Source organism: Balaenoptera ricei, chromosome 10, assembly GCF_028023285.1.
Source record: "Balaenoptera ricei isolate mBalRic1 chromosome 10, mBalRic1.hap2, whole genome shotgun sequence".
NCBI classification, from domain to species: Eukaryota; Metazoa; Chordata; class Mammalia; order Artiodactyla; family Balaenopteridae; genus Balaenoptera; species Balaenoptera ricei.
Window position 1 is genome coordinate 57767856 of NC_082648.1, and position 14642 is coordinate 57782497.

Genomic DNA, 14642 nt, shown 5'->3' on the forward strand with positions numbered 1-14642 from the left:
TGAAGCAACTGGGAAGTAGGACCCCAGGCATTGCATTAAGAAATGCAGTTCCTCATAGGCAGAACACTCTATGACATACATCACAGCAAGATTCTTTTTGACCCAGCTCCCAGAGAAATGGAATTAAGAACACAAATAAACAAATGGGACCTAATGAAACTTAAAAGCTTTTGCACAGCAAAGGAAACCATAAACAAGACCAAAAGACGACAACCATCAGAATGGGAGAAAATATTTGCAAATGAAGCAACTGACAAAGGATTAATCTCCAAGATTTACAAGCAGCTCATGCAGCTCAATAACAAAAAAACGAACAACCCAATCCAAAAATGGGCAGAAGACCTAAATAGACATTTCTCCAAAGAAGATATACAGATTGCCTACAGACACATGAAAGAATGCTCAACATCATTAATCATTAGAGAAATGCAAATCAAAACTACAATGAGATATCATCTCACACCGGTCAGAATGGCCATCATCAAAAAATCTAGAAACAATAAATGCTGGAGAGGGTGTGGAGGAAAGGGAACTCTCCTGCACTGTTGGTGGGAATGTAAATTGATACAGCCACTATGGAGAACAGTATGGAGGTTCCTTAAAAAACTACAAATAGAACTACCATACGACCCAGCAATCCCACTACTGGGCATATACCCTGAGAAAACCATAGTTCAAAAAGAGTCATGTACCAAAATGTTCATTGCAGCTCTATTTACAATAGCCAGGACCTGGAAGCAACCTAAATGTCCATCGACAGATGAATGGATAAAGAAGATGTGGCACATATATACAATGGAATATTACTCAGCCATAAAAAGAAATGAAATGGAGGTATTTGTAATGAGGTGGATGGAGTTAGAGTCTGTCATACAGAGTGAAGTAAGTCAGAAAGAGAAAAACAAATACAGTATGCTAACACATATATACGGAATCTAAGGAAAAAAAAAAAAAAAAAAAGGCCATGAAGAACCTAGTGGCAAGACGGGAATAAAGACACAGACCTACTAGAGAATGGACTTGAGGATATGGGGAGGGGGTGGGGTGAGATGTGACAGGGTAAGAGAGTGTCATGGACATATATACACTACCAAATGTAAAATAGATAGCTAGTGGGAAGCAGCCGCATAGCACAGGGAGATCAGCTCGGTGCTTTGTGACCACCTAGAGGGGTGGGATGGGGAGGGTGGGAGGGAGGGAGATGCAAGAGGGAAGAGAAATGGGAACATATTGTATATGTATAACTGATTCACTTTGTTATAAAGCAGAAGCTAACACACTATTGTAAGGCAATTATACTTCAATAAAGATGTTTAAAAAAAAAAATAAAAATAAATAAATAAATAAATAAATACTACATTAAAAAAAAAAAAAAACTACAAATAGAACTACCATACGACCCAGCAATCCCACTACTGGGCATATACCCTGAGAAAACCATAGTTCAAAAAGAGTCATGTACCAAAATGTTCATTGCAGCTCTATTTACAATAGCCAGGACATGGAAGCAACGTAAATGTCCATAGACAGATGAATGGATAAAGAAGATGTGGCACATATATACAATGGAATATTACTCAGCCATAAAAAGAAATGAAATGGAGGTATTTGTAATGAGGTGGATGGAGTTAGAGTCTGTCATACAGAGTGAAGTAAGTCAGAAAGAGAAAAACAAATACAGTATGCTAACACATATATATGGAATCTAAGGGAAAAAAAAAAAAAAAAGGCCATGAAGAACCTAGTGGCAAGACGGGAATAAAGACACAGACCTACTAGAGAATGGACTTGAGGATATGGGGACGGGGTGGGGTGAGATGTGACAGGGTGAGAGAGTGTCATGGACATATATACACTACCAAATGTAAAATAGATAGCTAGTGGGAAGCAGCCGCATAGCACAGGGAGATCAGCTCAGTGCTTTGTGACCACCTAGAGGGGTGGGATGGGGAGGGTGGGAGGGAGGGAGATGCAAGAGGGAAGAGATATGGGAACATATTGTATATGTATAACTGATTAACATTGTTATAAAGCAGAAGCTAACACACCATTGTAAGGCAATTATACTTCAATAAAGATGTTTAAAAAAAAAAAAAAGAAATGCAGTTCCCATAAATGTTTACTTTTTATAGTCAGTATGCACAAGTTTCCTCACCCATAGGCCCCCATTTCTTAGAAAACAAAGACCTTTTGGTTTAATTTTTCTTTCTAGCTTGTTTACTTTGTGAGGATCTCTGAAAATGCTCAACTATTGCAGATTTTCTAATTTTCCATTTTCAGTTTCCTATTCAGGTCTGAGCCCATTTACAGAAAGAAGGGACATGTCTCCCTTTAAAATTTCCTGAAGTCAATTTTTATTTTGTTTCCTATCAAGTAGTGTTCATTTTGTTTACAATATTAAATGTTGACCAATCTACCCCTGAAATAGTGTATTTCCTAAATAGGTTCTTGTTCTCTCAAGGCCAATTTTTTTTTAACAGGCTGGGCTGTTTGAATCTGGTCTTTACTATCCTGCTGCTTTTAACCTTTTTCCTCTATGATGAAATTAAGTAATTACTAAGTAAGTTGGGATTCTGCAACAAATTTCTGTCAGTCTACCTGAGATTTAGAAAAATCTTTAAACATAACTCCCAACTAAATTCTAGACCAGTCTTTAAATTCAGTTTCTATAGCTCTGACTTCTACTCCAGCAATTTAGAGAGGCTGTTGTATAGTATTTTTCCTTTGCTGAGAAACCCCCAAGAAAGGTAGTTCATTTCAGAGGTATGGGTAAGGAGCAGATGGAATAGAAGGGTATTGTGCATAGTATAAAGAGACAATGATTCGGGGAGGGTAGGTTTCCAAAGGTTTGAGCAGGGGAGTAAAGAGAGACAATCTTAGTCATTTTATTTTGAGGCTTCAGAATACCAATTAGAGAAGTTGATTATTGAATGTTATTTTTGTCTCATAATTTTTCTATATTTATAATTCCTCTTAAAGTATTAATTTTGACATTGTAAAAGTTGGCCGTAAGTCCTGTTGTTATGTTGCAGTTGTCAAAGTCACCGTTTTTGTAATTTACCAATGTAAGTGCAAGAGTCAAGATTATATTGGAAGTTTATAAAAGACACAGAAGTTTTCCCTAGAAAAGGTATGGCCTTGGCAAGTAAGAGATCACTAGAGTGAAGAAAACGGTGTTGGGGTAATTAAGTGGGAAGAGGCACATTGGGAAACTGGGTAATGGAAGTGTTTTAAATCTTTTTCTAATATAAATTTTCAAATATTTATTTATTTATTTATTTTGCTGTGTCGGGTCTTAGTTGCGGCACACGGGATCCTTCGTTACAGCGTGCAGGCTTCTCTCTAGTTGTGGCGCACGGTCTCAGTAGTTGCGGCGCACAGGCTCAGTTGCCCCATGGCATGTGGGATCTTAGTTCCCCGACCAGGGATGGAACCCGCATCCCCTGCATTGGAAGGCAGATTCTTAACCGCTGGACCACCAGGGAAGTCCCTGGAAGTGTTTTAAATCTGAAAAAGGGCTGTGTTTGTGGTTGTGAGGGTATTGGCATATGCCAAAACTCATTTAACTGTATGCTTAAGATCTGCTTGTTTTACTGGATGTAAATTATTCCTAAATAAAAATGACTTAAGAGTGCTTTAAATTTTTTTTTCCATTGGGGCTTTTTTTTTTTTTTTTTTTCCGGCTGTGTCAGGTCTTAGTTGAGGCACGTGGGATCTTTGTTGCCGTGCGCAGGCTTCTCTCTAGTTGTGGCACATGGGCTCCAGAGGGTGGGCTCCAGAGGATGCGGGCTTAGTTGCACTGGGGCATGTGGGATCTTAGTACCCCAACCAGGGATCGAATCTGCATCCCCTGCATTGGAAGGCGGATTCTTAACCACTGGACCACCGGGGAAGTCCCCATTGAGGCATTTTATTTGCATGTTTGTATTACAGCCCTAGAAAAAGAATCCCAGGATTTTCTCTCCTGTGTTTTATCTTGCTTCTTCATGGTCCGTGATGCCATCTGAAGTTGTCAGCTCAGTGAAACCAAACTGATAGGACAGGAGCAGGTTTTTCTGCCATTTTTCTAGGTCTTTGAGTTGCACATCAAATCTAGGGACTGATCACTTCACACTTGTTTGACCTGCCTGTGAGGTTCACAGTAGTTTTCCCAGCCCTGTGATCATTGATTTCAAATTCGCTAATGTAACCATGCTTCATTATCACAGAAACTGGATGATGACTTGGGAGCACAGCCTAATAAGAAACTGGCACTTGCCTCTCCTTTCAGCATTCTTGATGCTCTTGAGAGCATCAGCTAGGACTTTCATGTGCACCATGATATCAGCACAGAAAGATGGCAGAAAGTTTAAAATTTTTTTTAACAAATGTGTCCTTACAAACAGATTCTCGGGTTCCCTGATCAGGCAGAAGTTAGGAAGGTGCCACAAAATAAACCCCTTGGTTATTGACCTTGTAATGCTGTCATGAAAGTTTAAGTGACCCGAGGTGAAGTTAGGCCCATCACTCAACTTTGCCTGAATTGGTCACTGTTTTTACTCATCTTTAACCTTTAGTGCTTGGGGCCAGTTTGAATTGCATTGGAGGCTATCAGGCTTATGCGTCCATCCATTCCACACGGAGCACTCCCTTATTCAGTGAATGGAAACAAGACAGTACAGGACAAAACAAAACACGTGAGACAAAATTTTGAGCAAGTAGATGAACAAAAGCAAAGCAAGTAGCTGAAGAATTGTAAACTAATGGCAAAAATATTTATCAAATAATACACTCCAAGCCAAAGCCAAAAGGCCTAATTGCCTTATACAAAAACCTACTTGGTACAAATCCTAGGGTAACAAAGTTAGCAGTGTGAGCTCAAGACACTGATTGGAGCACCCGTCATTGTTGAGATTGACTCATCTGATAGGAAAATCAAAGAACAAACAAGTTGGACACAGGCAGCCCATTCAGTACACTTGTTTGTCTAAGAGCGTCATGTGGAATGATGCCAAATGAGGGTCTTAGGTTGACTGTCAAAGAATGAGAGACACCATTCAATATCTAAACAAAAACACAAAGCTGAAATCATTGATTACTTAAGGAAAAGCTATCCTGGTCTGATACTGCCTCCCCTGAGCAGAGCAGGCCGCTAGTCTTACAGGGTTTTTAGGGAACTTCAGAGTCCAAAGATTCACAGACTTTCAAAGGCAGGAGTGAGTTAATGTCAACAGTAAGAGCAGTGTCACTCAAGTGAGGCAATTGCTGATTGGTTGGCATTTTGCTGCGTGTTCACTGAAGTGAGTCTTTTTTTCTTTTTTTTTTTTTAAGTTAATGATAAACAATGACAAAGAAGGCATCAAAAAGTGACACAGCCCAGCTACCTACAGGATAAAAGATGCAGGGAGATGAGTCTAATTGTATTTGTGTTAAAGTTAGTTGGTTTGCTCTTTGGGATGTTTAGGAAATTCTTGTCCCCAAAGTTACCATATTCCCTCTAGATGGGTTCAGAAACAGAAATTTATTTGAAGGCGTCTTTCATAAGAATCCTAAGTTTATTTTTAAATATTTCTCAAATATTAGTGTAGGTCCATGTGGTTGGCTAATGTGTGCATGGAACTGAATAGAATTATCACCTAAGTAATCCTATTTTTAAAGGATTTTTTACATTAAAAGAAATAAACCTGACTTGAGTTACATGTTTACAAAGGAAGATTTATTTGTCCCAAATTAAATGCACACTACCATGTGGAATATTCTTAAAGCTGGAAGTTGATTCAACTTTTATTTCATATCCTTTTTCCTAAAATCATAACTGGTAAGAACCATGCAGTTCACAAAAGTTATGGAGACAGTGTTCCGGAACTGGAGAAAAGTCTATGGAAATAATAGGTTCAGTAAGTTTCGAAATAAAATGTAGGGACTAGTAAGTGGGAATGTCAGCAGCCGACTTCTTTGGTGGTTTTTATATTTGGTTCCCTGCCCCCCCTCACCCCCCCCCCCCCCATTTAGGAATGAAGAAAGCACAGGAAATAATCCATGTATTTAAAGGTGGAAGTGAAGGAGAAATTTTTGAAAAGAAGTCCTTGGTATTAGACATGGCGTCCTGAGGAGAAATAAAGAGATGGCATATAGAGATAGGTAAAACAAATGCTGTCTTCTAAGAGTATGGACTGGAAGGAAAGAACATATAAAGAGATTTAACACAAAGAAATATTACGCCAAAGTGAGTCCATTCTTAACTGACTGACTTTCAGAAATAAGGGGCTATCAATAATAGGCTGGTTTGCAGAAGCATATTCACTGAAGCAAGTGGTTATTGGTTGGTTAAATGTGTTTAAACCAGTCCTGGTATTGTGTTACTATGACTAAAGAACTGTCATTTCTTGATTAAGAAGGTTTAAAACCTGTTCTGGTGGCTACTTTTGCACCATGGCCACTGGCCAATTATTTTTCTCTAAGAATGTGGGAGCTTTGTATTCTCATGTTATTCCCCGCCCTGAAACTTTCGGGATCTTCTTTCTTTCTCCTTAGTGTACTGAAATTTTCTAATGATGAGCCTTGGTATGGATTGTTTCTTTTTGGTTTTGTTTTGATTTCCACCATTTCAGCATACTGAACACTCAGTAGACTTTTTCAGTCTGGGCTTTCATGTTCTTGAGATCTGCTTCTGATTCCTGACCATTTCAGTTTCTTTGTACCACCGCATCCATCCCCCAACCCCACACCCCACACCCCACACCCCACACCCCACACACACTTCAGGAATAGATATTTGGTCTGCTTTCTCTGCTAACTCACTTACCATTTATGTATCTCAGAGGCCAGCTAGTTTTTTCTATAAATGCCACATAGTAAATATTTTAGGCTTTGTGAACCAGATGGCCTCTGTTGTAATGACTTAGCTCTGCCATTACAAGATAGCAGCCATGGACAATACACAAATGAATGGGTGTGGCTGTATTTCAATAAAACTTTATGTACAAAAACAGGTAGTGAGTTGGATTTGTTTGCAGACCCCTCCCCTATCATGTTCATCTTTACCAGAATGTTAGCTCAGCTGAGGGCAGGAATTTTTTTGTTGTTCATTGGGTATATCCTTGTACTTAGTAGGCACTTAACTACTTGTGACTCAGGGTTGCAGATGGTTCAGAAAAGGGGGATAGCATGTCTATCACTGCCATCTTATAGCTAACAGAATGCCCCTTAATGCTGTTTTTCAGCCTTCCTCCATTTTTTTCTTGATGGAGTAAATATTTTATTGTAGTTGAATTTAGGATAGGGCTAAAAGTCACATCTATAATTCTGCAGGATCCTTCTTCCTCTGATGTTTTATAAAGGGCACTACCAGTAGCATCCTTTAGTAAGTCTGTTTATGAAATGCTCCATATTAATATGGTATAGTAGTCATTTTAAGTACATGCTTGAATGTCTTGTTTATATAAGAAGGACATGAATACAAAGATAGTACTTAAGAATTCTTTTTTTTTTTTTTCTTTAATAAGGTACTAGATTTTACAAGTTTGCACCATGCGTGAGTATAAGCTAGTCGTTCTTGGCTCCGGAGGAGTTGGAAAATCTGCTCTGGTAAGACATTCTCACTGTACCCAAGCTATTTACTCCAAGACACGTTCTTTTTCTGTTGAGTTTTAGGTTTTGCTTATTTGTCTTTATTTATTTGTTAAGGTGAAATCTCATAATGATTTTAGAAGTAATATAATATTTTTCTTGTAATTTAGTCAGCTTTTAGTTGTATCTGGGTAGATCATATTCTCTCTGGAACATGGGTCCCAGACCAGAATACAGTTTGGACTAAGCACAGAAGGGAAAGAACATATAAAGAGATTTAGCACAAAGAAATATTATGCCAAAGTGAGTCCATTCTTAACTGACTGACTTTCAGCGCATATAAATGGGTGTCTGCATTTCAGAGCCAGACAGGAATAAATTTTGGTCCATCTCATTGTGAGTTGGCTTACAATACAAATTTTATGTTACAAAAATTAAATACACCTTATTTTAAAAACTTTTTCAAAGATTACCTTTGACTGTCCCACCATGTTTTCTGTATCAAGGAATAGTAAAGCAAGAAAGAAGACACAACTTGACAGTGGTGGGTGGGGAAGGGGAGAGACTTAGGGGAAATAACTTGGTGAACAGTTCAGAGTTTAGCAGAGCCCCACAGTAAGATAGATTGACCATTACTTCGCCACTTGAAATAAACACCTAGCACAGAATTTGACATGCTTGGATCAAACTGAGAAGTGTGTACAATGGGGCATGAACTGCTTTTTCATTTGTAAATATACCCAAAGTGATGGGGAGGTGTTGTGAGTGTGCACATAGGTGTGTACACAAGATAATTAGCCGCTTTCTAACTAAAATTCAAATTTAAGCCCTTAGGACTGAAACAGGAGCCATTTAATGATTTTTCAATATATGATCTCTAAGTTTAGACTTACCCAATAAGGAGCTTGGTGATTATTAATTTTTTTAAAAAAAGCTTTCTAAGGTAATTTTCCCACCAAATGCGTATGTTCAAATGTAGTTGTGGTTATGTTTTTTTAATCAATGGTATAACTACCTATATGAAATCAATACTTTAAAATGTGCAGATTTGAATGTGTTCTTTTTGGGGGGAGTATAATGGTATGTTAATTTTTTTCAGACTGTACAATTTGTTCAAGGAATTTTTGTTGAAAAATATGATCCTACGATAGAAGATTCTTATAGAAAGGTATGTTACTTTAGAAGGCCTTTTGCTTTTGACTTTACTATAAATATAAATTCTTGTTTTTAGCTTAATAATTATTAAATGTTGTTTACAGAGTAGGATGAAGAAGCAGAGTTAATTTATAAAATTAGTGGGGGACTTCCCTGGTGGTGCAGTGGTTAAGAATCTGCCTGCCAATGTGGGGGACACGGGTTCGAGCCCTGGCCCGGGAAGATCCCACATGCTGCGGAGTAGCTAAGCCCCTGCGCCATAACTGCTGAGCAACCCCCGCTCACCACAACTAGAGAAAGCCCGCACACAGCAACGAAGACCCAGTGCAGCCAAAAATAAATAAAAATAAATTTTAAAAATTAGTGGGGAAAGATCACACCTGATTATTTCCTGGCATTGTGTGTTTACCAGCTTATGAGAATCTTAAACAGTCACTCTCGTTCTCTGTCTTATCTCTCTCTCTCAAAGAATTTTAAGTTTATACTGACCCCAGAATTGTAATTTGACACACTAACTTTAGAGCTGGGCCATGCATTTCAAATGGTAGCTCCATGTTTCTCTCCCCTTCCTGCCCCCCAAAGACTGAATACTCTCAGGCTCCCTTCTTTTTAATATAAAGATGTAAGTACAAAAGTCTCCCTAACCTTCCTACTTACAACTCCTTGAGAAAGTTCCACTGCTCATAATAGTAGAAAGGTTTATTTCTGTCAATATGTTCACTTACACAGCATGTGACAATAAAACTAAATGTGCAGAGATTTTTTATTTAGCAGGGAGAGAGTTATCCCCCACCTTGACATAGCGGCCAGCCTGGCCCCTGCTGCTGTGCAGACATTGTGTTTCCGTTCCTCCCTCTGTGTCCACAGTCTGCCAAAGCAAACTGGAAACCCCTTTCTGCACCCCAGCAGTGAGGCAATATTACTCTTCTTTCCACGTATATAACTTTGTTCCCTAGGAAGTGTTAGGTAAAAAGGGTAGCAGGGATATATAATTTATTTGATAGCTCTCCTCTGCTTCCTTGCTCCCAGAAATTTTGTTGTTCCAATATGGTGAAGGGGATGTGGTTATCTAGAGAAATGAAGGTATATCTAAAGTATGGAAGAATTGAGATAGACAGTTAACTTCTGATATTATTGGAACTATTACTGGTTTTAAAAAAATTTTTTTGAGCTATTTTGAAATCATTTCCTCTCCAGATTTAAGTGCTGAGTGATTCCTATTGAGGTTGGATCTTGTGTATCTTGTATCAATAGATATCCTTGTGTTAAATTGAGAACACATGGTTTTTGCACCTAATGCAGTTTGGGGGTCAGTAGAACTATTTTCTAGCTATTTTTTTCTCCTGTTTTGTTAAAGTAAGTATTGCTTGAAATTAGTTGTAAAGTTGCTATAATCTGTGTCTCTGTTTTAAATATCATATTAGCTGTTGGGTATATTAAAGTAGTCTTGTATACATTTAAAAAAATGAATATCTATTTTAATTTTTCCCCAAGCAAGTTGAAGTAGATGCACAACAGTGTATGCTTGAAATCTTGGATACTGCAGGAACGGTATGTAAAACAGAGTACCAAAGTATATGCACAGCTTGTGCAGTATTGACCTTTAGATGCTAGTATTCTGTAGACAAACATTAGTTAAGCTTATTTAAAAGTACTGCTTACGTTAAATCTTAAAGCTGTCTTCCTTATCCTCTTGAATTCTCCTTTTCTTGTGTGTGTGCTTTGCCATTGCAGTGGGTCATTTACTGAAGAAATAAGTAGAAACTTTGTATGAAAGTTTTCATAGTCCCACTAGTACTTTTAAAACAAGTTAAACTATATTACCATTTATTAAATAATGTGGAAAATAATATTAGAGTATACATTTATTCCTCAGTGGCTGTGTGAAGTATTTTGTATGTTATCTTTCCTCCTTCAGTATATTTACAGACCAACTAGATTTGTTGGTATCTGAAGGTGAAGGGAAAATTTATTCTGGATATGTGGTATTCATTCAACTAATATTTGAGTACCTGATATGTGCCATGGGTTGTGTTCTTACACTCAAAGGCTCACAGTCTAGTGAAGGAGGAAAAGTGTGGGAAAATGGCAAGACACAGGTAACGTGCTGGTGGACTCCATAGAACTGGAGCATTGTGAGCTAGCGGTGGGTCACTTGGTGATTTGATTTGGGCGCCTTACATATTGTGATATATTAAAAAGCTGCCTTTAAGTAGCATTTGGAGACAGGACATTTCTGTTCCACTTGAGTATATTTACTGCACATAAATCTGCTCTGGTGTATTATTTTTAAGTAAAACACTTATTTCTTGAAATACTGATTTTTTTCAAATAGCCACAGACTGTAATTTTAAGAGATGTTACATAACACTACTACATTCTTCTTTGAGCTCTAATTATAGACTTTGAAAATTGTCAAGTTATCTGTCAAAACATTTTTTTTTAAACATTATTGTTCTTTAATGATTCTTTCTTTCTACTGTAGGAACAATTTACAGCAATGAGGGATTTGTACATGAAAAACGGACAAGGCTTTGCCTTAGTTTATTCCATCACAGCACAGTCCACATTTAATGATTTACAAGATCTGAGAGAACAGATTCTTCGAGTTAAAGACACTGATGATGTAAGCTGGCTTCGTAATAAATAAATATATTTTGTTTCAAACCCTTATTACAGTGATATCCAGCTTAAAAGTTTGAATTTAAATCCAGTTTAAAGTTAATGTATTTGGGGGGCTTTGTTTGTTTTTCAAAAGCTTTTTCCTTGAAGGGGAAAAACATATCTTTAACACTATATGTAACGTAAAAAGTGAGAAATACCCTCTTCTCCTCTGTGTAAAATAAATTTTATACCCTTCCTGTTTTTAAATCATGCATTTCGTGGAGAAGAAGGAGAGGGTTGGTGGCAAATATTACTAATAGAGCATATGATGTTCTGGCCACATTTCTGGCAGATTTAAGAGCCTTTTTAACAAGAATCAAAACAACATATGAACAGATCTCAAGCAACTATGACAGAAGGAGCATAATGATAATAATAATTTTTAAAGAAAGCCAACAAATGTATTCGATTCTAATGTAAATTTACATGCCCCTTCAGAGTACACCATAATGGAGTTTAATCCCTTTAGGAAACTTCAAATGGATTATTTTAATTCCTCCTCACACTATATATAAATTCATCTTGCATCGAATTGATCTTGCATCAGAATCACCTGTAAAGCTGGTTAAAACAGATTGCCAGGCCCCACTCTCAGAGTTTCTGATTCAGTAGGTCTGGGATAGGGCTTGAGAATTTGCATTTCTAACAGATTTCCAAATGGTGTTGATGCTGCTGGTCTGGGCACTTCACTTTTAAGAACCACCGTACTATGTATAGTTTAATTATAGCAAATATTTCGAGAGCTTGAGGGCACCTATGGGAAATGCTGCCATTTCCTGGACTTTTAAAGCAGGAGAACGTTGGGGGACCCTGACATACTTACAGCAACCTCTGTAAAGCTGTTTACCAGTGTCTCTGTAACTACTATGGTTTTCTATCAGTTGCATTATTGTATATTAATAAATACAATACTATATATTTGTTCCTTAAAAAGCCAAAATTCTTGATTTTCTAGTTTGGATTTTTTCCAAAACTTCTTTAGAAAGACAATCTCTAAATGATTAATAGAAGTTTTGCAGCATAAGTATTATTCTTCCCTGTAGTGTCCTTCTCAAATTACAAACATCACATGTATCCAAACACGTGATAAATATGGTCTAGATTTTTAGTAAATTACGATGATTTTACTTTTTGGCTTTTTAATATAGACCGTATGAGAAGCTAAAAATTCTGCTTTGGGGGCTTTCCAGATTTCTCCTTTTTGTGTTATGAAATTGGGAGTGAGTATTTGATAAATACATGTTAGGAAACCAGAAAATTTTAAGTTGATTTATGTGCCTTGGAGAAACATTTTAAAATTGTGGAATATATTGGCTTTTCTTGGTATACCCTTTTGCACTTCCTTTTAAAAAGGTTTTGTGTTTTGCTTACTATAATTAGTTAAAAGTCCACTGTGAGGGACTTCCCTGGAGGTCCATCGGTTAAGACTCTGAGCTCCCACTGCAGGGGGCGCGGGTTCGATCCCTGGCTGGGGAACTACGATCCCGCATGCCGTGCAGTGTGGCCGAAATAAAATAAAAGTCCATTGTGTTACAGTTTTAAGGGGTTTTCACCCTCTTTTATAAGTAGATCATAGCTTGTTTTCTAAAAAAATTTCATGTGAAAAGTTCTTAAATTAACATTGTCAAGACTTTCATATTTAACTGTAAATTTTATTACACATTATTAACTTAGCATTTTTCTCTGGCATAATATAAAAAGTAATCCTTAGGAGAAACATTTTAATTTGAATTTTGATTTGAATTTATATTGCGTATTTGTTTACTTATTTGTTTTTACCCTTTTTAGGTTCCAATGATTCTGGTTGGTAATAAGTGTGACTTGGAAGATGAAAGAGTTGTAGGAAAGGAACAAGGTCAAAATTTAGCAAGACAATGGAACAACTGTGCATTCTTAGAATCCTCTGCAAAATCAAAAATAAATGTTAATGAGGTATGGTGAAATAGAACTCTTGATTTGGAATTTAGCATTCAAAATTAATGGAAAATAATGAGTCTGTATTAACACAACCCCAGGTTAATTTGTACTCAGGGTGCTTTGTTGATCATATAGGCAAAAGTCTTGTGTTAGGTACATGCATGTTAGTAAGCAATAATGCTCTTTGAGCCTCTTTATTAAATACTGGTACAGTGGAATTTACCATAAAATGAAGGAAGACTGGACAGAAAATGATAGGGGTGGGGAAGACAGATTAAGTCTTCAGGTATATGAAGGATGTTATGTAAAAGGCAAAGACAAATTCAAAAAGGCATGAACGGTTGTTGCCTTGAAGGGACTTAAAATAATGTTGTAGAGTAAGGATACATAGAATTGAAGAAGACTACAGAATTGTTCTCTTTGGATGGTGGTGAATGTTCTGTCTGAACTCAGATCCCTGCAGCTCCTTCAACTCAGTATTTATTTTAAGGAGAACGATTTTTAGCCCTCCCAAAAAATAAACAGAAAAGAACTTGGCGATTATAAGAATACCTGGCTTTACTCTTATTCCTTAACTGAACAGAATATTTGCTTTCTGGGGAAAAGTTCATGGAAAGTTCAGTTTTTTCATTTTACCCTTTCACTTTTAGTTTTTTGGGAGCTTTTTTTCCCTGTAAATTTTTTTAAAAATTTAATATGTTTGCAGATCTTTTATGACCTAGTGCGGCAAATTAACAGAAAAACTCCAGTGCCTGGGAAGGCCCGCAAAAAGTCGTCATGTCAGCTGCTTTAATATACTAAATGCATTGTAGCTCTGAGCCAGGTATGTTAATTTATCTTTTCCTCTGTTTTGTTTGTTTGTTTGTTTGTTTCCTCTAATTTTTAACCTCAACTTTATTAAGGGTTAAGAAAGCAAATACAGAATTTTCTTTTCTAAAAAAGAAATGGTTACTTCCTTTTTAAGATTTGAGTTAATATGATATCCTAGTAATTAAAATAATTATTTCATTTATATATCATCATCAGAAGTAAGGTATTCCACATAAGTGACAATTCTAGATGAGTTTATCCAGTATATACTCATGCCTCAGTGGGTCAGTGGTTTGTGTTGACAATACAGTGGTGATGAAAACCAGTCTTCTCTGCTTTCTTCTTTGTTGCCTTAAACTAACTAAGGTCTAGTTGGAGAATTAGACAAACAATTGCAAAATATGATAAATGCTATTGCAGAATAAGTCCAGCATGGTACTGATAATAAAAAACCCCTGATATATTATGTGCCAGGCACTCTTAACTACTGCCTATATATGTTAATTGCACTCTCACAACAATCCTGTGAGGCAGAATTATTATAATTC

The 14642-nt window shown here is 36.9% G+C and overlaps 1 protein-coding gene and 1 pseudogene across 4 annotated transcripts in view; one reads left to right on the forward strand and one right to left on the reverse strand.

Moving 5' to 3' along the window:
• RAP1B (RAP1B, member of RAS oncogene family) overlaps positions 1-14642 on the forward strand; it is a 48980-nt gene that overhangs the window by 31373 nt on the left and 2965 nt on the right. For 3 of the 4 annotated variants that reach the window (XM_059936441.1, XM_059936440.1, XM_059936442.1), the window contains exons 2-7: positions 7485-7566; positions 8648-8716; positions 10198-10254; positions 11189-11329; positions 13156-13299; positions 13991-14107. In XM_059936441.1, coding sequence (XP_059792424.1) covers positions 7510-7566; positions 8648-8716; positions 10198-10254; positions 11189-11329; positions 13156-13299; positions 13991-14077 — 555 coding nt within the window. In that variant the 5' untranslated portion in view covers positions 7485-7509 and the 3' untranslated portion in view covers positions 14078-14107. The remainder of the gene's footprint in view (positions 1-7484; positions 7567-8647; positions 8717-10197; positions 10255-11188; positions 11330-13155; positions 13300-13990; positions 14108-14642) is intronic. The other variant, XM_059936443.1, reaches the window with a different exon arrangement.
• On the reverse strand, positions 3936-4319 carry LOC132372608 (small ribosomal subunit protein uS8-like; annotated as a pseudogene).